At 42.7% G+C, this 16,412-nt stretch overlaps 1 protein-coding gene across 3 annotated transcripts in view; it reads left to right on the top strand.

Moving 5' to 3' along the window:
- Positions 1-16,412, top strand: part of DHX57 (DExH-box helicase 57) — a 56,220-nt gene that overhangs the window by 18,344 nt on the left and 21,464 nt on the right. For all 3 annotated transcript variants that reach the window (XM_040993118.1, XM_040993119.1, XM_040993117.1), the window contains 6 exons: positions 127-248; positions 1,900-2,095; positions 2,886-3,010; positions 5,576-5,709; positions 7,408-7,462; positions 11,151-11,356. In XM_040993118.1, coding sequence (XP_040849052.1) covers positions 127-248; positions 1,900-2,095; positions 2,886-3,010; positions 5,576-5,709; positions 7,408-7,462; positions 11,151-11,356 — 838 coding nt within the window. The remainder of the gene's footprint in view (positions 1-126; positions 249-1,899; positions 2,096-2,885; positions 3,011-5,575; positions 5,710-7,407; positions 7,463-11,150; positions 11,357-16,412) is intronic.

Raw genomic sequence — 16,412 nt, 5'->3', positions numbered from 1 at the left:
TGTGGTCTCATCTCTAGAGAAGTTGTTAAAGATAGAGGAAGAATGGGTCTAACTATGGGGTTCTGGATTCAAGTCTTTGTGAAAGGTGAGTAAAAATAACTGGTACCTTTTGTTTGTTTTTGTTAGGCTTCCAGACAGTTCCTGTCAATTCTACAAGAAAGACAATCACTCCCTGCTTGGGAAGAAAGAGAGAACATTCTCAAATTGTTGAGCAAGCACCAAGTGGTTGTCATAAGTGGTATGACTGGGTGAGAATGTAATTTGTTCATAATGTAACTTTTTTTTCAGTTTTATTTCTTTATTTTGGAAGACAAAATGGCAGAGAGAGAGCATGAGTGAGTGAGCTTCCATCTGCCAGTTCACTCTCCAAATGTTGCAACAGACAGGACTGGGCCAGACTCAAGCCAGGAACCCAGAAGCTTCATCCAGGTTTACCGTATGGAAGGCAAGAACCCAAGTACGTGGGCAGTCATTTGTGCCTTCCCAAGCGTGTCAGCAGGAAGCTAGATCAGAAGCTAAGTAGCTGGTGCTTGAAGCAGCGTTCTGATACAAGATGTGGACAACCCAAGCAAATCCTTAACCCACTGGGCCACAGTCCCTGCCTCCATGATGCAGCTTTCCTTTATGTAAACCATGAATACCCTGGTTACCTAACTAGTTCGCCTGTGAAAACAAAGCCAACAAGCAAGAGCTGGTGTTAACTTTTACTTTATCTTTTCGAATGAAGTAATATTTCTTGGAGACTATCATTGCAACTTCTGTAATTGAAAAAGCCAAATTTAAAACAACCAGACTCTCCAAAATGTTTACCTCTGCCTTGAGACAGATGTAAAGTAGGGAGTTCAGCTGAAAACTTAACCAGGACCATATTTAAATTTAAGAAATAGCTCCAGAACATTTGGCTTGGAAGTGTTTATTTCCTGGGGTCATTCTGATTTCCTTAAAGCTTTTATTCTTTTAAGAACAATTTGAGGTGAATTATCTTTTCTATTTCATACTCCCCATGTACAAATTTACTTAGCAGGGGCAAGTTGCAGGCTTAATTTAGTGATTTATTCAAGAATATACAATGGATTAATTAATTTAATTAATTTATGCCCAGATTCACTACAGTAGCAATCTTTATTAAAAAAAAAAAAAAACACTGTAGTTTATTTATTTGAAAGTAGAATTATAAAGAGGAAAAGACAGAGAGGAAGACTCTTGTATCCTGCTTCTTTACTCAAATGGCCCCAGTGGTCAGAGCTGGACCAAGCTGGAGCCAGCAGCCTAGAATGCCACCTGAAGCCTGGCACTTGTATGGGATGCTGGTGTTGCTAAGCAACAGGCGTAACCTGCCCCTGTAGTAGTAACCTAGTATCTTCTAGTTTCTTATCTGTATGTGTGATTATTATGTAGATTATTATGTAGATTATGTAGAAATTTTTAGTGCAAAAGATTTTGAGGTCCATGTATATGAAGAGTCTTCAAAAAGTTCTCAAAGAATGAGTATTAATGAAACAAACTGCATTGGTTTGTTTGTTTTGTTTTTTGTTTTGGTATCAGAAAGTAGCCTCTTGCCATTTTAACCTCAGTCCACTTCTAGCCATATCAAATTAAAAATCCTCCTTCTTTAGGATTTATACGTAGAATTCACATTGTTACAGGCATTTGCAAGTCTACATTTGATGTCTTTCAGTAGTCCCAATTTTGCAAATGAGAGTAGAATATGATTGAATTTCCCTGTTAATCTGAATGCAGATTCCTCAAATTGATCAGTTGTGGATATTAAACCAGTAAATCGTTTTAGAAGGTCGTCGTTGTGATTACCTTTATCACTTTCCTCATTACATGTGATTGATTCTTTAGTTAACTGGCCCTTGAAAACTTATTTTAAGACTTACTTGGTTTGACCAGCAGATGTGGGAAGACCACACAGATTCCTCAGTTTATTCTGGACGATTCTCTGAATGGACCACCTGAAAAAGTAGCTAACATCATTTGTACCCAGCCCCGACGAATCTCGGCCATCTCTGTTGCTGAACGTGTTGCTAAAGAAAGAACAGAAAGAGTGGGTCTGACGGTGGGATACCAGATTCGGCTAGAAAGTGTCAAGGTTTGTATGCTCTGCTGCTTTCTTGGTTATAGGAGTTTATAATTTTCACATATAAAAAGTTTTGGAGTCAGGAAATTCATGGTCAATTTGAGATACACATATCTACTCTCACACTGCTTTAAATTAAGGATCGCCTTCAGTACCGCCAAAGTTCTTTTATAAATATTTTAACACAGGAGTTCTCACTTGGTTATGCTAAATTTGCTCTACAAAAATTTCTACTCTTTATTGACAGAAGTAACCTAGTAAATGCAGTTTTTGTTTTTTAAAATTAAGTTTTTGAAAGGCAGACACAGAAAGGAAGAGATACAGAGAGGGAGAGAGATCGACTCCTTTTTATACACACCTGCAGCAACTGGGAATTCACCTGGTGACCCAGAGGGTGCACATCAGCAGAAGTTGGAAACAGGAGGAGAGTGGAGGCTTCAACCCAGGCACACTAATACAGGAAGCAGACACCTCAGGTGGCATTTAACTGTGCAACTAAACACTTGCTCTTGTTTTCCTCTTGAACCTGGGACTTAGTCTAAGGAGCAAACTCAAAATTTATTTCATCAGCACTAGGGTATTTTGTAATCATTTTGACTGCCTTTTATGAGAATATTATACTTAAAATTCTGACATAGTAGAAGAACTTTCATTGTTGTCCACAGCCACAAGCGATATGTTCAGTGTCGTTTCATAGTAAGTGAAACTGCCATTTGCAATATTCTTTATCCTCATGCGTTCACAGTGGCTTGCTGGTAGATTTCAAACATTTCATAAACACTCTTCCCATTTCCCCTTCAAGTCCTCAGCCACCAGACTGCTGTACTGCACCACGGGAGTGCTGCTGCGAAGGCTCGAAGGCGACGCAGCTTTACAGGGAGTCACCCATGTCATTGTGGATGAAGTTCATGAGCGAACAGAAGAAAGGTAACAACGAGATTCTCCCAGTGAACACTCGAAACGTAACAGGAAACACATGAGTGAAAAAAGTCTTGTTTTTTGTTTTGTTTTGTTGCAGTTCAGTTTCCTAGATTACTAAAGTTAATTTGCCTTTAAGAAGGCCCAAGTTAGTCAAGAGGAACAGCTTTCCTGGCCGCCAGGGTCTGTATCCTAAAAATGTTAAGAGAGCAGATGCTCATCACTAAAATAGTCATCCTGTTAGATTGGAAGGAAAGTTTCACATCCTCCTGGGCACCTAATGAGCAGAACGTTGCATTTTAATAAGCATAACGGATGTAATGCAGGCTGTAGTTCATAGGTCCATCAATCTGTGCCTCCTTCTTTATTCAATCATTCAGTCCTGACCTTTACTCTTGTGTGTATTGATCCAGTATTAAATACCTTGGAGGTATAATGGTGAAGAAGTATGTGTGGTGACCTCTCATCTCCTATGGTCTGGTAGGAAAATGAAACAATGAACAAGAGAACAATTAAATGAGCAATCACACATTGGAACAGGTACTTTGAAGCAGTGAATACGTAAAGTGTTCATAGATGAGATCTGAAGAGATTCAAGTCCCAACCGTGCTTCCAGTCCAGCTTCCTGCTAATGTGTACTTTGGGAAGACAGCTAATAATGGCTTAAGAAACTGGTTCCTGACACCAGTGTGGGAGAGCAGCATGTATTTCCTGGTTCTTGGCTTTGCCTTGACCCAGCCCTGGCTTTGGAAGCGTTTATGGATTGAACCAGCAAATGGAGTCTCTCTCTCTCTTTCACTCTCTTTTTCTTAGAAAAAAAAAAAAAGAATTTACTAAGGTTGATTGATTTAAAAGGCGGAATTACAGAGAAGTGAAGAGATCGTCCATCCACTGGTTCACTCCCCAATGACCATATTGGCCAGGGTAGACAAGGCTGAAGCCAGGAGCCTGCTACTCCATCCAGGTCCAAGAATTTGTCACATCTTCCACTGCTTTTCCAGGAGAATTTCAGGGAGTTTTACTGCATAGGAAGTAAAGCAGCCTGTTCTAGAACCAGCACCCATTTAGAACCAAAACTTAAAATTTATAACTGTTTAGCACTTCTAATCAGCTTTGCTAATTAGCTTGAGACAACCAAGTTTATCCCCCTCCCCATTCAGAAGGAGCAAAAACGACTTGTTTAGGCTTTAACTGAGTGATCTGCTGGCTTCCAGCTGGGTGTCAGGACCAGGTGACAAACAGCACACACACAAGCAAACATGAGCAACGATAAATAATACACAGTCTCGCCTTAATCAAGGAACCAACTGGCGTACAGAGTGACTCACAGAGCCTGAATCCCTAACCTTTAGGGTGAGCCAGATGGGGAGAGGGGAGATGCCTGTGTCCTTGGCTGCAGGGGGAAGGGCACCAGTAGGCGAGAACATCAATGAGCTTTCATGGCCAAGGAAAACAGAACAGCTAAGATTCAGAGCCACACGAGGTGTGGAAGGCAGTGAAATGCAAAGTTGTCCAAGTAAGTTTTATTTATTTGAAAGACAGAGCTGCCATCCAGGGGTCCACTCTGTAGCTCTTTGCATGGGCCACAGTTTGCAAGCAAAAGCCAGGAGCTGAGATCTCAAAGTAGGTTTCCCAAGTGGGTGACAGGAGTCCAGTTATCTCGGCCATCCCCACTGCCTTGCAGGGTCTGAAAGAGTAGGAAGCCAGAGTCAGGAGAAAGAGTTGAGGATGAATCCAGGCCCTCTGACATGAGGCTCAGGCATCCCAGGTGGAATCTTACCTGCTAGATCAAATGTTCTCCCCTGCCTCACTCCTTTTGTATTCCTTATGTGATTCTGTAGACCTGATCGTAGTGTTGTAATTAAGCATTTCTTGGTGGATGTACACTTTGGTAATTCCCGTTTTGCTATTACAGTCAGTGCTGAAATGAAAATCTTTGTATATGCTTCTTTGTGCGCACATAAATATCAAGGTAGAATATCAAATTCAGTAATAAATGCTATTGTTAGTTTGATTGATACTGCAGTGAATTTAGTTTATTTCAAAGAATCGGTATCTTTGTAATAGTAAGTCATCCAACAGCATGATGTATCTTTCTAAGAGTGTCACAATTTTTTATTCCTATAGGTCTCAGATATCATTGCTCAAATACATCAAAATGTGTTAAGGAGCAGGCTTTTAACCTAGTGGTTCAGATGCTGGGGAAATGTCCTGCCTCCCACATCTGAGCACTGGCTTTGATTGCCGGCGCCTTCTGACTCCAGCTTCCTGCTAATGTGTACCCTGAGAAGCAGAGGCCGTGACTCAAGGAACCGGGTCCCTGTAACCCACATGGCAGATCCACATTGAGCCTCAAGCTTTTGGCTTTGGCTTGGCCCAAAGCTGTCACCGTAGGCTTTTGAGGGTTGAACCAGCAGATGGGAATATGTTTCTTTCTCTGTCTCTCTCTCTCTCTCTCTCCTCTCTCTCACTGTCTCTCTCCCTTCCCCAATGAAAATTTGGAAGTTTTTTTGAGCTATTGACTTTCATGTATAAACTTATTTGATCCTCATGTGTTTCTATTATTTTCTCTAGTGACTTCCTGCTGCTGGTTTTAAAGGACATTATGCCACAGAGACCAACTCTAAAGGTTATTCTAATGAGCGCAACTTTAAATGCGGAGCTGTTTTCAGAATACTTTAATTCCTGCCCAGTTATCACTATACCAGGTGACTAAAAAACCAATAAGTATATATATCTTTCTAATTAGTATATATAATTATTCATTTGAATTCATAGGTATTTAGGCCTCTTTCTGGAGAACCGGTTTATTTATGCCAGAATCACAGCAGTGCATTGCAATTAAAATCTCAGTTGTTTAGAATTTCTGTCATTCCATTGCATTTAACATCACAATGAGTTTGCTGTGACAATCTGTCATAGAGTGATTTTCATAGAGAAAGTTGTATCTGTGTATTGTGTATATGTTAATTTCTGGATTCTGCTATGCCTGGGTGTCGGTCCATTCAGGAACAAGGTGAAATTGGATAGTCTGTGTTCTCTTTTGGTGGTTTCACAGTCTTACTGTATGATTAGCCCATCAGTCAGGGCTTTGGTTTATCGCTCTGCACTAGATTACCAAAGGGATTATTTGGAAATACTGAGTGGTATATAATAGAACCATTTGTTCCAGTAGTAGAGGATGTTCGCAATAGTTTTAATGAAGAAACTTGTTCTAAAATACAGTTGTTGGATGTTTAAAGGTCTTCCTGTAAGGGGAAGGAGAGAGTGGGAAAAGTGTAACAGGTTAAAAACACAGTAGCGGGCCCGACACAGTGGCCTAGCAGCTGAGGTCCTTGTCTTGAACTTGCCGGGATCCCATATGGGCACCGGTTCTAGTCCTGGCAGCTCCACTTCCCATCCAGCTCCCTGCCTGTGGCCTGGGAAAGCAGTTGAGGACGACCCAAGGCCATGGGACGCTGCACCCGTGTGGGAGACCTGGAGGAAGTTCCTGGCTCCTGGCCTCATATCGGCACAGTACTGGCTGTTGCACTCAGGGAGTGAATCATCGGATGGAAGATCTTCCTCTCTATCTCTCCTCTTCTCTGTATATCTGACTTTGTAATAAAAATAAAATTAAAAATAAATAACAAAAAATATATCAATGGATGGGCTCCATCTAAGGTCAATTCACTTAAAAAAAAAAAAACACACAGTAGCATAATGGGTAATGTCCTCTCTTTGCATGCACCAGGATCCCATATAGGTTCCAGGTTGTGTCTCGGCTGCTCCACTTCCCATCTAGCTCCCTACTTGTAACCTGGGAAAGCAGTGGAAGATGGCCCAAAACCTTGGGACACTGCACTCACATGGGAGACCTGGAAGAAGTTCCTGGCTTCTGAATTAGGATCAGTTCAGCTCCAGCTACTGTGGTCACTCAGGGAGTGAAGCAGCAGATGGAAGATCTTTCTCTTTGTCTCTCCTCTCTCTAAATCTGACTTTATAATAAAAATAAATAAAATATCGAAAAAGTTAGGGCTGGTGTTGCAACATTAAACTGGTGTCATCCACGCTAATATTCCGTATGGATGTTTGTTTGTGTCCCAGCTGCTCCACTTCTTATCCAGCTCTCTGCTAATTAATGGTCCAAGAACGTGGACCCTGCCATCCATGTCGGAGTCCCAGAAAAAGCTCCTGGCTCCTACCTCTGTCCTGTCGCAGTATTCGCTGTTGCAGCTATTTGGCGAGTGAACCAGCAATTGGAAGACCTCTGTCTTCTCTCTCTGTCATTGCCCTTATGAGTAAATAAGTAAATCATTTTCAAAAAGTACCTTATAGTGCCAACTGTTAAGAGAATTTTACATTTTTTAAATTATTTCAGTCTAATTGAATGGATTTTCTGAGATTCTTTTTTCTTGTTTGTCTAGGTCGTACATTTCCTGTTGATCAGTTTTTTCTGGAAGATGCAATTGCTGTGACAAGGTAAGGAAGGTATTAATTAATGTTCACTGCAAGTCTTTGAAAACAGAATTACTTAAAAAAAGAAAATACAATTATTGCTTTTACTCTCAGTGTGCTATACTAATAAATGTTCATTTTTCTTTTAATTTTTCCACTTGAGAATGTTTCTTTTCTTCTTTGTTTCAGCAGACAGTCTATCATGGTTTAAGTTCCTTTACTTATGAACTGTAACCTTGGCAAGAAGTTAATCTCTCTGTACCTTAGTTTACTCGTATGTGAAGTAGTGTACTAACAGTAGGTACTTCACAGCACTTTTAACTGGAATGAGTTAGTTTTGTGGAGTGCTTCAGTTGTGCCTGGCACATGCCGCAGGTTTTCTGAATATTTGCCGTGGTCATAATTCTGCTGAGAAAAGCCTTGCAGTGCAGTCTGGGTGTTGGGATGTCTGTGCAAGTGTTTTCAGTACTGAGCAGCAGGTGGTGTCCGAGGTGTAGGAGCAGATTTCTCTCATCTGCAAGACCTGCTTCTTCCCGTCCTTTAACCTTCTGCACTAGGGGGCGCTGTTTCTGCTCCCTAGTAAACTGTCCGTTGGCTCTCGCTGGGATTTCAGCTTCCAGCCCCAAGCCAGGATCTCATAGATCTCTACTTTCTTCATTTCTGATCTTCCATTACACTGGGAAAATACCCCAGATGTCTGACACCTTAAACTCAGAATATTTCTCCTTCCAATAAAAATAAGTCTTAAAAAAAAAGCTTCAAGGATACTTAGGAAACGTTGACGGAATTTTATTTTCTGGAGGCGAGCATTTGTTGGAGCAGTTAAGATGTGGCTTGGGATGCCCGCGTCACTTATCACAGTACCAGGATCGGAGGTCTGGTTCTGCTCCCCGTCCCAGCTTCCTGTTCACGTGCGCTCTAGGAGGCAGCAGCCAGTGGTTGAAGCACTTGGGTCACTGCCACCTACGTGGGAGACGCTGCTTGAGTTCTGGTTCCTGGCTGTGTCCTGGAGGCCAGCTCCAGGTCAGATCTGGAGAAGACTGTATGGAGTTAGTGAAAAGAAAAGGCACAGACAGTAACAGCTCCTGTAATGGCTCAAGAAGCCGTCCTTTTTTATTTACTCAGACACATCACAAGCCTCTGCATAAAATTTGACTACTGTCTTTAACTTCAGAGCTAAGCCAGCATGTACAGATGTTTGATTAATTAATTTTTTATCTCATGGACAACCAGGTGTTCTTAAAGATATTTCTGTAAGTTACTATAATCCGTTTCTTCAAAGCAAGCCATCATTCATTCTTCAGAGTAGCCATTAGGCGACAGCCGGGAATCCAAGGCCAAGGGCACAACCAGTTACCTACTAATTAGTAATATATTCCTACTACATTTCTGTTTCTGTAATTTATCTATCACTTAATGGGAGAAATACATCAAAAGGGAAAAAACATAAAGATCCAAAACAAAAAATTTCAAACATTAAATCTCTCTACAACTGCAAGCTCTATAATCAAACAATAATCAAAAGCATATCTTTATGATATTAATAAAAGCACCCTATTATTCCTGTAGCCAAAAAATTATAAAAGTGGCTAAAACAGCTACATTTTTCTATGCTCCAAGGAGTTGCAAGGACAGGCTGACCTTTAGGGTCACGGTAACTGTATTTTTTGCCATAGCAGTTTCAGCTCATACTTGCATTAGTTTGTAGGATTCTTATCAAGCCGTTTCCCAGAAGGCATGATACTTGTCTGGACACAGATTCCAGGGCAATTGGTAGGCACACAGTAAGGTGTCCAAAATGGCATGGGCTTATTTGTACTCCTGTGTGTAGCTAAATGCCCACTAACCAGGACATTATCAATAGCATTAACTCCCAAGCTCACATTGGTTGCAAAAACAATCTCAAAGGGACAAACAACACCTCAATAGATGACAGAATTCTCAGCGGGGTGGTTGAGTATTCATGCAAAAGGGGGTGAGACTGCGTCGAGGTGGTCCGAGAGACATCTGCCGGGCCTTGCCGTGCAGCTGGACGCTCCTCTGGATCCTGCCAAACAGGGGAACCATGCTCTTCACACCTTCGTGTCATCCACACCACTGCAGAGACCCCCTCGGCTGTGGTCTGGTCTAGTTCCTGTCTTGGGGGCGTTGAAAAGTGAGCTGGTGAATAGAACATATCTATCTGTCTGTCTCTGTCTCTCTCTCTGGCTTTTACATAAAAATGAATAGATAAATAGTGTTTTTAGAATATTTCTATTTTCTGGATCCTGTTGACTGAGTTCCCTGGAAAATCAATTTCAACTAGTTTACTGTTTTTCTTTGGCTTTTTCAAACCCACTGCCACCAGGACTATCTCTAAACACAGAACTGATCCTATTCTTCTTAAAAGCTTTCATTGGCTTCCTGTCACACTGTGTGGGCAGTCAGGCCTAATCCTCTGGACCCAGGTTGTATTTCACCTCCTTTCCTACCCGTCCAAACCTTAGCACTGTTTGACTCTCTCTGTCCAAATGTCTCAAATGTCCATACCATTACTCTCCCTCTTTTTTATCCAGTCACTCATTAACACCCAACCTAGTGAAATTTCTTATTTTCCTCTGTTAGAAATCAGTAAGTTCTTTGTATTTGAAATCAGTAGCTTACTTTTTTATGTTAGAAATCAGTGCTGCTTTAGTTGTATTTATGGGGTAGTTTTTCTTGCAAGTGCAGTCTGATTTATCACCATCTGGTCTCTACTTACGAGTTTGTAAGTTCTTGGAAGAATACTCGTTTTATATAGCACGCCACCACTACCACCGGCCCTTGCGCGAAGTAAGCATTCAGCCAATGGCCGATGAATATTGAATGTGGAAAGAGGATCAGGCTTTGAGGTGAGAAAGGGTTGTACGAATACAGAGATAATAGAATGATAGAATTTTAGATCATTTTGAAAAAGCAGTAGTGCACTTTTGCAAATGAAATCTTAGAGGAAATCATAAAGAACTAAGAGTGAATGAAGGAGCGACCTGACAGAGAAATGTTCAAAGAGAGGGCAGCGCCCCGATTTGTTTACTCACACACTCCACTTTTACCTAGGGCCAGAGGAAGCATCAAGACTCCAGGAAAAGTAGTTCCAAACCACTCGTCCAGGCCCGTTTTCTCCAAAGCTGAGAAAACAGAGCCCTTTGCGATGGACTTGAGTGAAGTCTCACTGTAGGTAGAGGATACGGCAGACGTAGAACTGAAATCCGCAGCTTTGAGTTGGAGTCTGATAACTTGCATGTTGTCTGTAGGAGTTCCCACCTACAAGTGCTGAACCTTCTAATTTGAGAGAGTTTTAAGGAAGATCTTATGGAGATGCTGGTTCCAACAGCTGGATTTTGGGGCTTAAATTTGACGGCAATAAAGAGGAGTCAGTTACCTGACTTGAGAGGAGTGAAGACTATCAAAGAAAAAATCAAATGAGAAGAGGCATTACCACAGCTGCAGCTCAGATGTGTTTTTGAATGTTCATGATGTTTCTCCTTGATAGGGCTTTTCTCCAAATTCTTATCTGACCTCCAATGAAGGTCATGAGAATGAAGTATTCCAGTGTGTTCCCAGCCAGGAAACCCCTGGACTGGGACAAGGATGGGCGCCTGGGTGTAGGGCAGAGGCAGCGCCCTCTGGTGGCCACTCCGAGTTCCTCCGTGACAAGCTCACATGCACACAGAACGGTCCTGGTCTTCCTCAGGTACGTGCTGCAGGACAGGAGCCCTTACACGCGCTCCGTGAAGCAGCTGTCCAAGGAGCAGCTTAAAGCCAGGCGCAACCGAACTGCATTTGAAGAAGTGGAGGAAGATCTGAGGCTTTCCCTCTACCTGGAGGACCCGGATTCTATCAAAGACACAGTGCCAGATCAGCAGCTAGATTTTAAGCAGCTCCAGACCCGCTACAAAGGTAATGTGTTTCCAGGGGGGATAGTGCCGCTGTGCCAAAGATTTCCAGAAAAGGAAAAGTGACCTGATCCGTAACCGCATTGCCTTTAATTCCTCACAACTTAGGAATTAGTAATTCTAATACATATTTAGATTATATTGTTACTCTATTCACCAGTGAATTTTTCTTTTTTTTTTTTCTGCCTGAAAAAGAAATATGTGTTCATCAGAGAAAAATTGGAAAGTAATAAAATATGAATTATAGGCCTGGTGTGGTAGTCTAGCAGTTAAAAGTCCTCCCCCCCCCAATTGATTTCCCCTGTAGTATTGCAATTTGTGGTCCTTCATGAACAGTCATACATCCATCACGTGTCATTGAGGTGTTTCCCGACATTGTGGACATGGACAGTGTTGGAGAGTCCAGCTTCCAACTGTCAGAACAATTCCGCCTGTTCCACTGGGAGTCCGTCTTTGGTCTGGATGCATAGAGACATACTGCACTTTGTCTCCACTTCTGAACGTATCAGTCTGCTGCACTTCCACTGCACGGCCCCTTAGCTGCAGACTCAGGGAACACAGTCCACAACAGGGAGGGAAAGGGCACATTTTCATCCACATCAAGTTAATGAACATGCTACAAAAACACCAATACTTCGCTAGAGTGATTGAAAATAAAATCAAAAACCTTCTTTTTGAAACTGATGCTGCTGCATGACCCATGGGGGTCTGGAGAAATTACAGTTAAAACTAAACTAGAATATCGGGCCCCATGCCATGGCCTAGTGGGTAAAGTCCTTGCCTTAAATGCTGCAGGATCCTATATGGGTGCCGGTTCTAATCCCAGCAGCTCCACTTCCCACCCAGTTCCCTGCTTGTGGCCTGGGAAAGCAGTTGAGTAAGGCCCAAAGCCATGGGACCCTGTACCTGCATGAGAGACACAGAAGAGCTCCTGGCTGCTGGCTTCGGATTGGCACAGCACCGGCCATTGCAATCACTTGGGGAGTGAATCAGAAGACAGAAGATATTTCTGTCTCTCCTCTCTCTATATATCTGATTTTGCAATAAAAATAAATAGATCTAAAAAAAAAAAAAAGACTAGGATATCATTACCTGTGAAATGTAGCAAAAACAGTCTCAAAAGGGACATTTAGAATCTCAGATGTTTAATTGATCATCCATAAGAGGTGCATTGATTGTTTCATTTTCTTTCTGCACATGTATTTTTCCCCTGAAAGTATAAATGGTAAATGATTATTATGATAACACAATAATAAAGCCACGTACCCCTGTTATGATCCTGTTGTTTTATAGAATTTCCAGAGTTGCTCCAGGCCAGAGGTGGGAGGCAGGAACTCCATGCAGACCTTCCTCGTGGATAGCCATCACCTGTGCTTGCTCTCAGAGTGTAGACCAGCTGGTGCAGGGACCCAGTCACGCTCGTGTGGGATACAGGTTTCCCCAGCAGCAGCTTAACTGCTCCAGTAAACACTTGCAGTAAAATAAACCTGTCTCTCGTACTGCTTGGTCCACAGCCCAAATCAGCTGTTTGCAGCCAGCCACCATTGTCTGTTACGGCTGTTTTCCCTGCTCCGGGATCCTCCGGGATCCCCCAGAGGGTCGTGTGCTGCATTCAGTTGTCATGCTGCTTTAGTCTCGTGTTATCTGGACCAGCTCCTCGGCATTTATTTGTTTTGCATGTCTTTGACATTCTTAGCAATCCTTCTTTATAATCGTTCTTCCCTTTGGGTTTGTCTGATGTATCCCTGTGGTTAAATGAAGCTGTGCGTTTTTGGCCAGGTTCCTATAGAGGTAATGTTGAGTTCTTAGTAAATCACATTAAGGGGCATGTGATGTTTGACTTCTTATTGGCAGTGTTAACTTGATCACTTGCTTAGGACGATTATTTGTCAAGTTTCACCCTGGTATGATTATCATTTATTTCTTTTACGGTTAACAAGCCATTTGTTGAGGGATATCTGAGACTGTTTAAACATCCTGTAAATTTTACGCACGTTAGCATCGTTCACAGGCTTTTAAAATACCACCTCCTGAAAGCCCACCGTGTGCTGAGCACTGTCAGATGTGGGGTCAGGTGTCCTTCTCCAGTGGAAAACTCTGCCTAGCTGCTCTCTGTTTATCTGTGGGCTTCTGTGGTGTAAACTGGGCTGCACCCTGAGAGCGCATGGTCACTTCCTGTGCTTTCTTGTTTTGCCTGGACTAGGGACCAGCCTTCCCTGCTCTTCCTGTTCACTTTTTCTGGAACACCCAGCCCTCAGAGTCCTTCCACAAAAAAGAAAAAAAAAAAAGGAACCACAAATTCCATCATTGCTTCTGTAGAATACTTCCACCAAAGACCTCCCCCACCCTGGATGGTAACTGCCACGGAGCTGAGACGTTGCCTATTGTCCTGTTGTTTGGGAAGCTATCTGTACGTGTACATTTTTCATACATGTTCTTCCCGTGAACCTTTTGAAAACCATTTGTATGCTTGGTTTTCAAAATTCTTTGCACCTTAGCTCTATTTTCCATGATTTTTTTTTGTGCTCCCCTTTATGTGAATCGAAAATCTGTGTTCTTTTATATATCATACCAGCTAATATTTTATTTCCCTATTTTGTTAAATTTATAAAACAAGAAATCCTCTGATTTGTCCTTCACAGTTTCAGAATTCTTTTCTTTTTTTAAAGATTTATTTATTTTTATTGGAAAGTCAGAGAGAAGGAGAGCCAGAGAGAAAGATCTTCCATCTACTGGCTCACTCCCCAAGTGGTCACAACGCCTGGAGCTGAGCCATTCCGAAGCCAGGAGCCAGGAACTTCTTCCAGGTCTCCCAAATGAGAGCAGGGTCCCAAAGCTTTGGGCCGTCCTCGACTGCTTTCCCAGGCCGCAAGCAGGGAGCTGGGAGGGAAGTGGAGCAGCCGAGATGCGAATTGGTTCCCCTGTGGGGCCATGGCACTTGCAAGGACGAAAATTTACCCACTGAGCCATCGCACCGGTCCCTGGACCTGCTTTCTAAGAAAAATTGAGAGGGATGAGCTCAAGCCAAGCTCCTAGCGCTGCCGCTAGTTTCTGTATGATGTGGGACTGATGACTTAGCTGTTCTTTTCCCCAGTTTTTATTTCTTAGTTTGGAAGCAAATAGAGAATGTTTAGCTCTGATGCTGTCCGCAAGTACCCACAATGGCTAAAGCTGAGCTTCATGATTGGCAAGTAATTGTCAAGGATCCAGTTACTTGAGCCATCACTGTTGCCTCCCACAGCCTGTGGTGTAGAAACTAGAGTCAGAAGCAAGAGTCAGGAATCAAACTGGGCACTTAAAAATGGGATGAGGGCATCTTTTTTTTTTTTTTAAAGATCTGTTTCTTTTTATTGGAAAGGCAGATTTATAGACAGAAAGAGAGACAGAAAAAGATCTTCCATCCAATGGTTCACTCCCCAAGTAGCCACCATGGCCAGAGTTGAGCCAGGAGCTTATTCCGGGTCTACTGCATGGGTGCAGGTTCCCAAGGCCTTGGGCTGTGCTCTACTGCTTCCTCAGCAGGAAGCTGGATGGGAAGTGAAACCATCAGGATATGAACTGTTGCCCATATGGGTTCCTGGCACATGTAAGGCAAAAACATTAGCCACTAGGCTACTGCACCAGGCTCCTTTTTTCTTTTTTGTTATTCTTTTCCTTTTTTTTTTCTTGTGTGTGTGTGTGTGTGTGTGTGTGAAGACTTATTTATTTGAAACTCAGAACAGGGGAGCAATCTTCCATCCACTGGTTCATTCCCCAAATGGCCACAATAGCCAGGAATGGGTCAAGTTGTAGCCAGTAGCAGGGAACCCCATCCTGGCTTTCCACTTGTTAGTAAATGCTCAAAAACTTGGACCATCTTCTGATCCCTTCTCCAGGAAGTTTGTAGGGAGCTGGGTCAGAAATGGAACAGCCAGGACTTCAACCAGTATGGCAAGCAGTGGCTTAGCCTGATACACAATAACTCTGGCCCTTGTGCGTTTTTTGTTTGTTTTTAAGATTTTTTTTAAAGATTTATTTTATTTTTATTTCAAAGTCAGATATACAGAGAGGAGGAGAGACAGAGAGAAAGATCTTCCATCCAATGATTCACTCCCCAAGTGAGCGCGATGGCTGGTGCTATGCTGATCCGAAGCTGGGAGCCAGGAACTTCCTCCAGGTCTCCCACGTGGGTGCAGAGTCTCAAGGCTTTGGGCCATCCTCAACTGCTTTCCCAGGCCACAAGCAGGGAGCTGGATGGGAAGTGGGGCTGCTGGGATTAGAACCAGTGCCCATATGGAATCCCAGGTGTACAAGGTGAGGACCTTAACCATTACCCTATCGGGCCGGGCCCTAAAGATAGATTTTTTTTATTATGTTATTATTATTTATTATTATTTTTTTGTGGAGAGGCAGATTTACAGAGAGAAGGAGAGACAGAGATAAATGCCTTCCATCTACTGATTCATTCCGCTCGTGGCCTCAATGGCCAGAGCTGAACTGATCCAAAGCCAGGAGCCAGGGGCTTCCTCCAGGTCTCCCACTCAGGTGCAGGGCCCCAAGACCTTGCCTGTCTTCCACCGTTTTCCCAGGCCACAGGCAGGAGCTGGATGCGAAGTGGAGCTGCCAGGACATTGGCCTATTGGGGATTTTTTTCTAAAAAAGCAAACGTTTAGAGTAAAACCCAAAGAACTCTCTTTTCTTAGTCCTCAGACGGATTAAGATGCTTGCAAACCTCTAATTTGAAGATCTATGAATAGGTTCCAGGAGCATGGTGGAACAGTAAAATCTGTTGTGTTTTTAGGAGAAATCCACCAATTGTATCATTTTCTGCAAGGAACCTAAAAGCTGATCTGACTCATGCTTTAACTGCCTCTCAAAGGAGTTTCTAAAATCTGTCTTTCATTTTGCTTCCAGGGGCTAAACTTTGAACTTGTTTAGAAGAGGGGAAGGAGAGAGGAGAGTTCTGAGTGGTCTGGCTGGGCCTCTCCAGCAGGATCAAGCGCTTGGTTTTTAGATCACTGTTTGAGCAAGAAATTGGCTCTGGTGAGGCTGTTTTCTGAAAGCCTAGAGGAAAAAAAAAA

The sequence above is a fragment of the Ochotona curzoniae genome, unplaced genomic scaffold (assembly GCF_017591425.1).
Source record: "Ochotona curzoniae isolate NIBS_2020 unplaced genomic scaffold, NIBS_Ocur_1.0 contig_883, whole genome shotgun sequence".
In the NCBI taxonomy this organism is placed as follows: Eukaryota; Metazoa; Chordata; class Mammalia; order Lagomorpha; family Ochotonidae; genus Ochotona; species Ochotona curzoniae.
The sequence above is the reverse complement of the archived record's forward strand: the minus strand, read 5'-3'. Positions and strand labels throughout refer to the sequence as shown.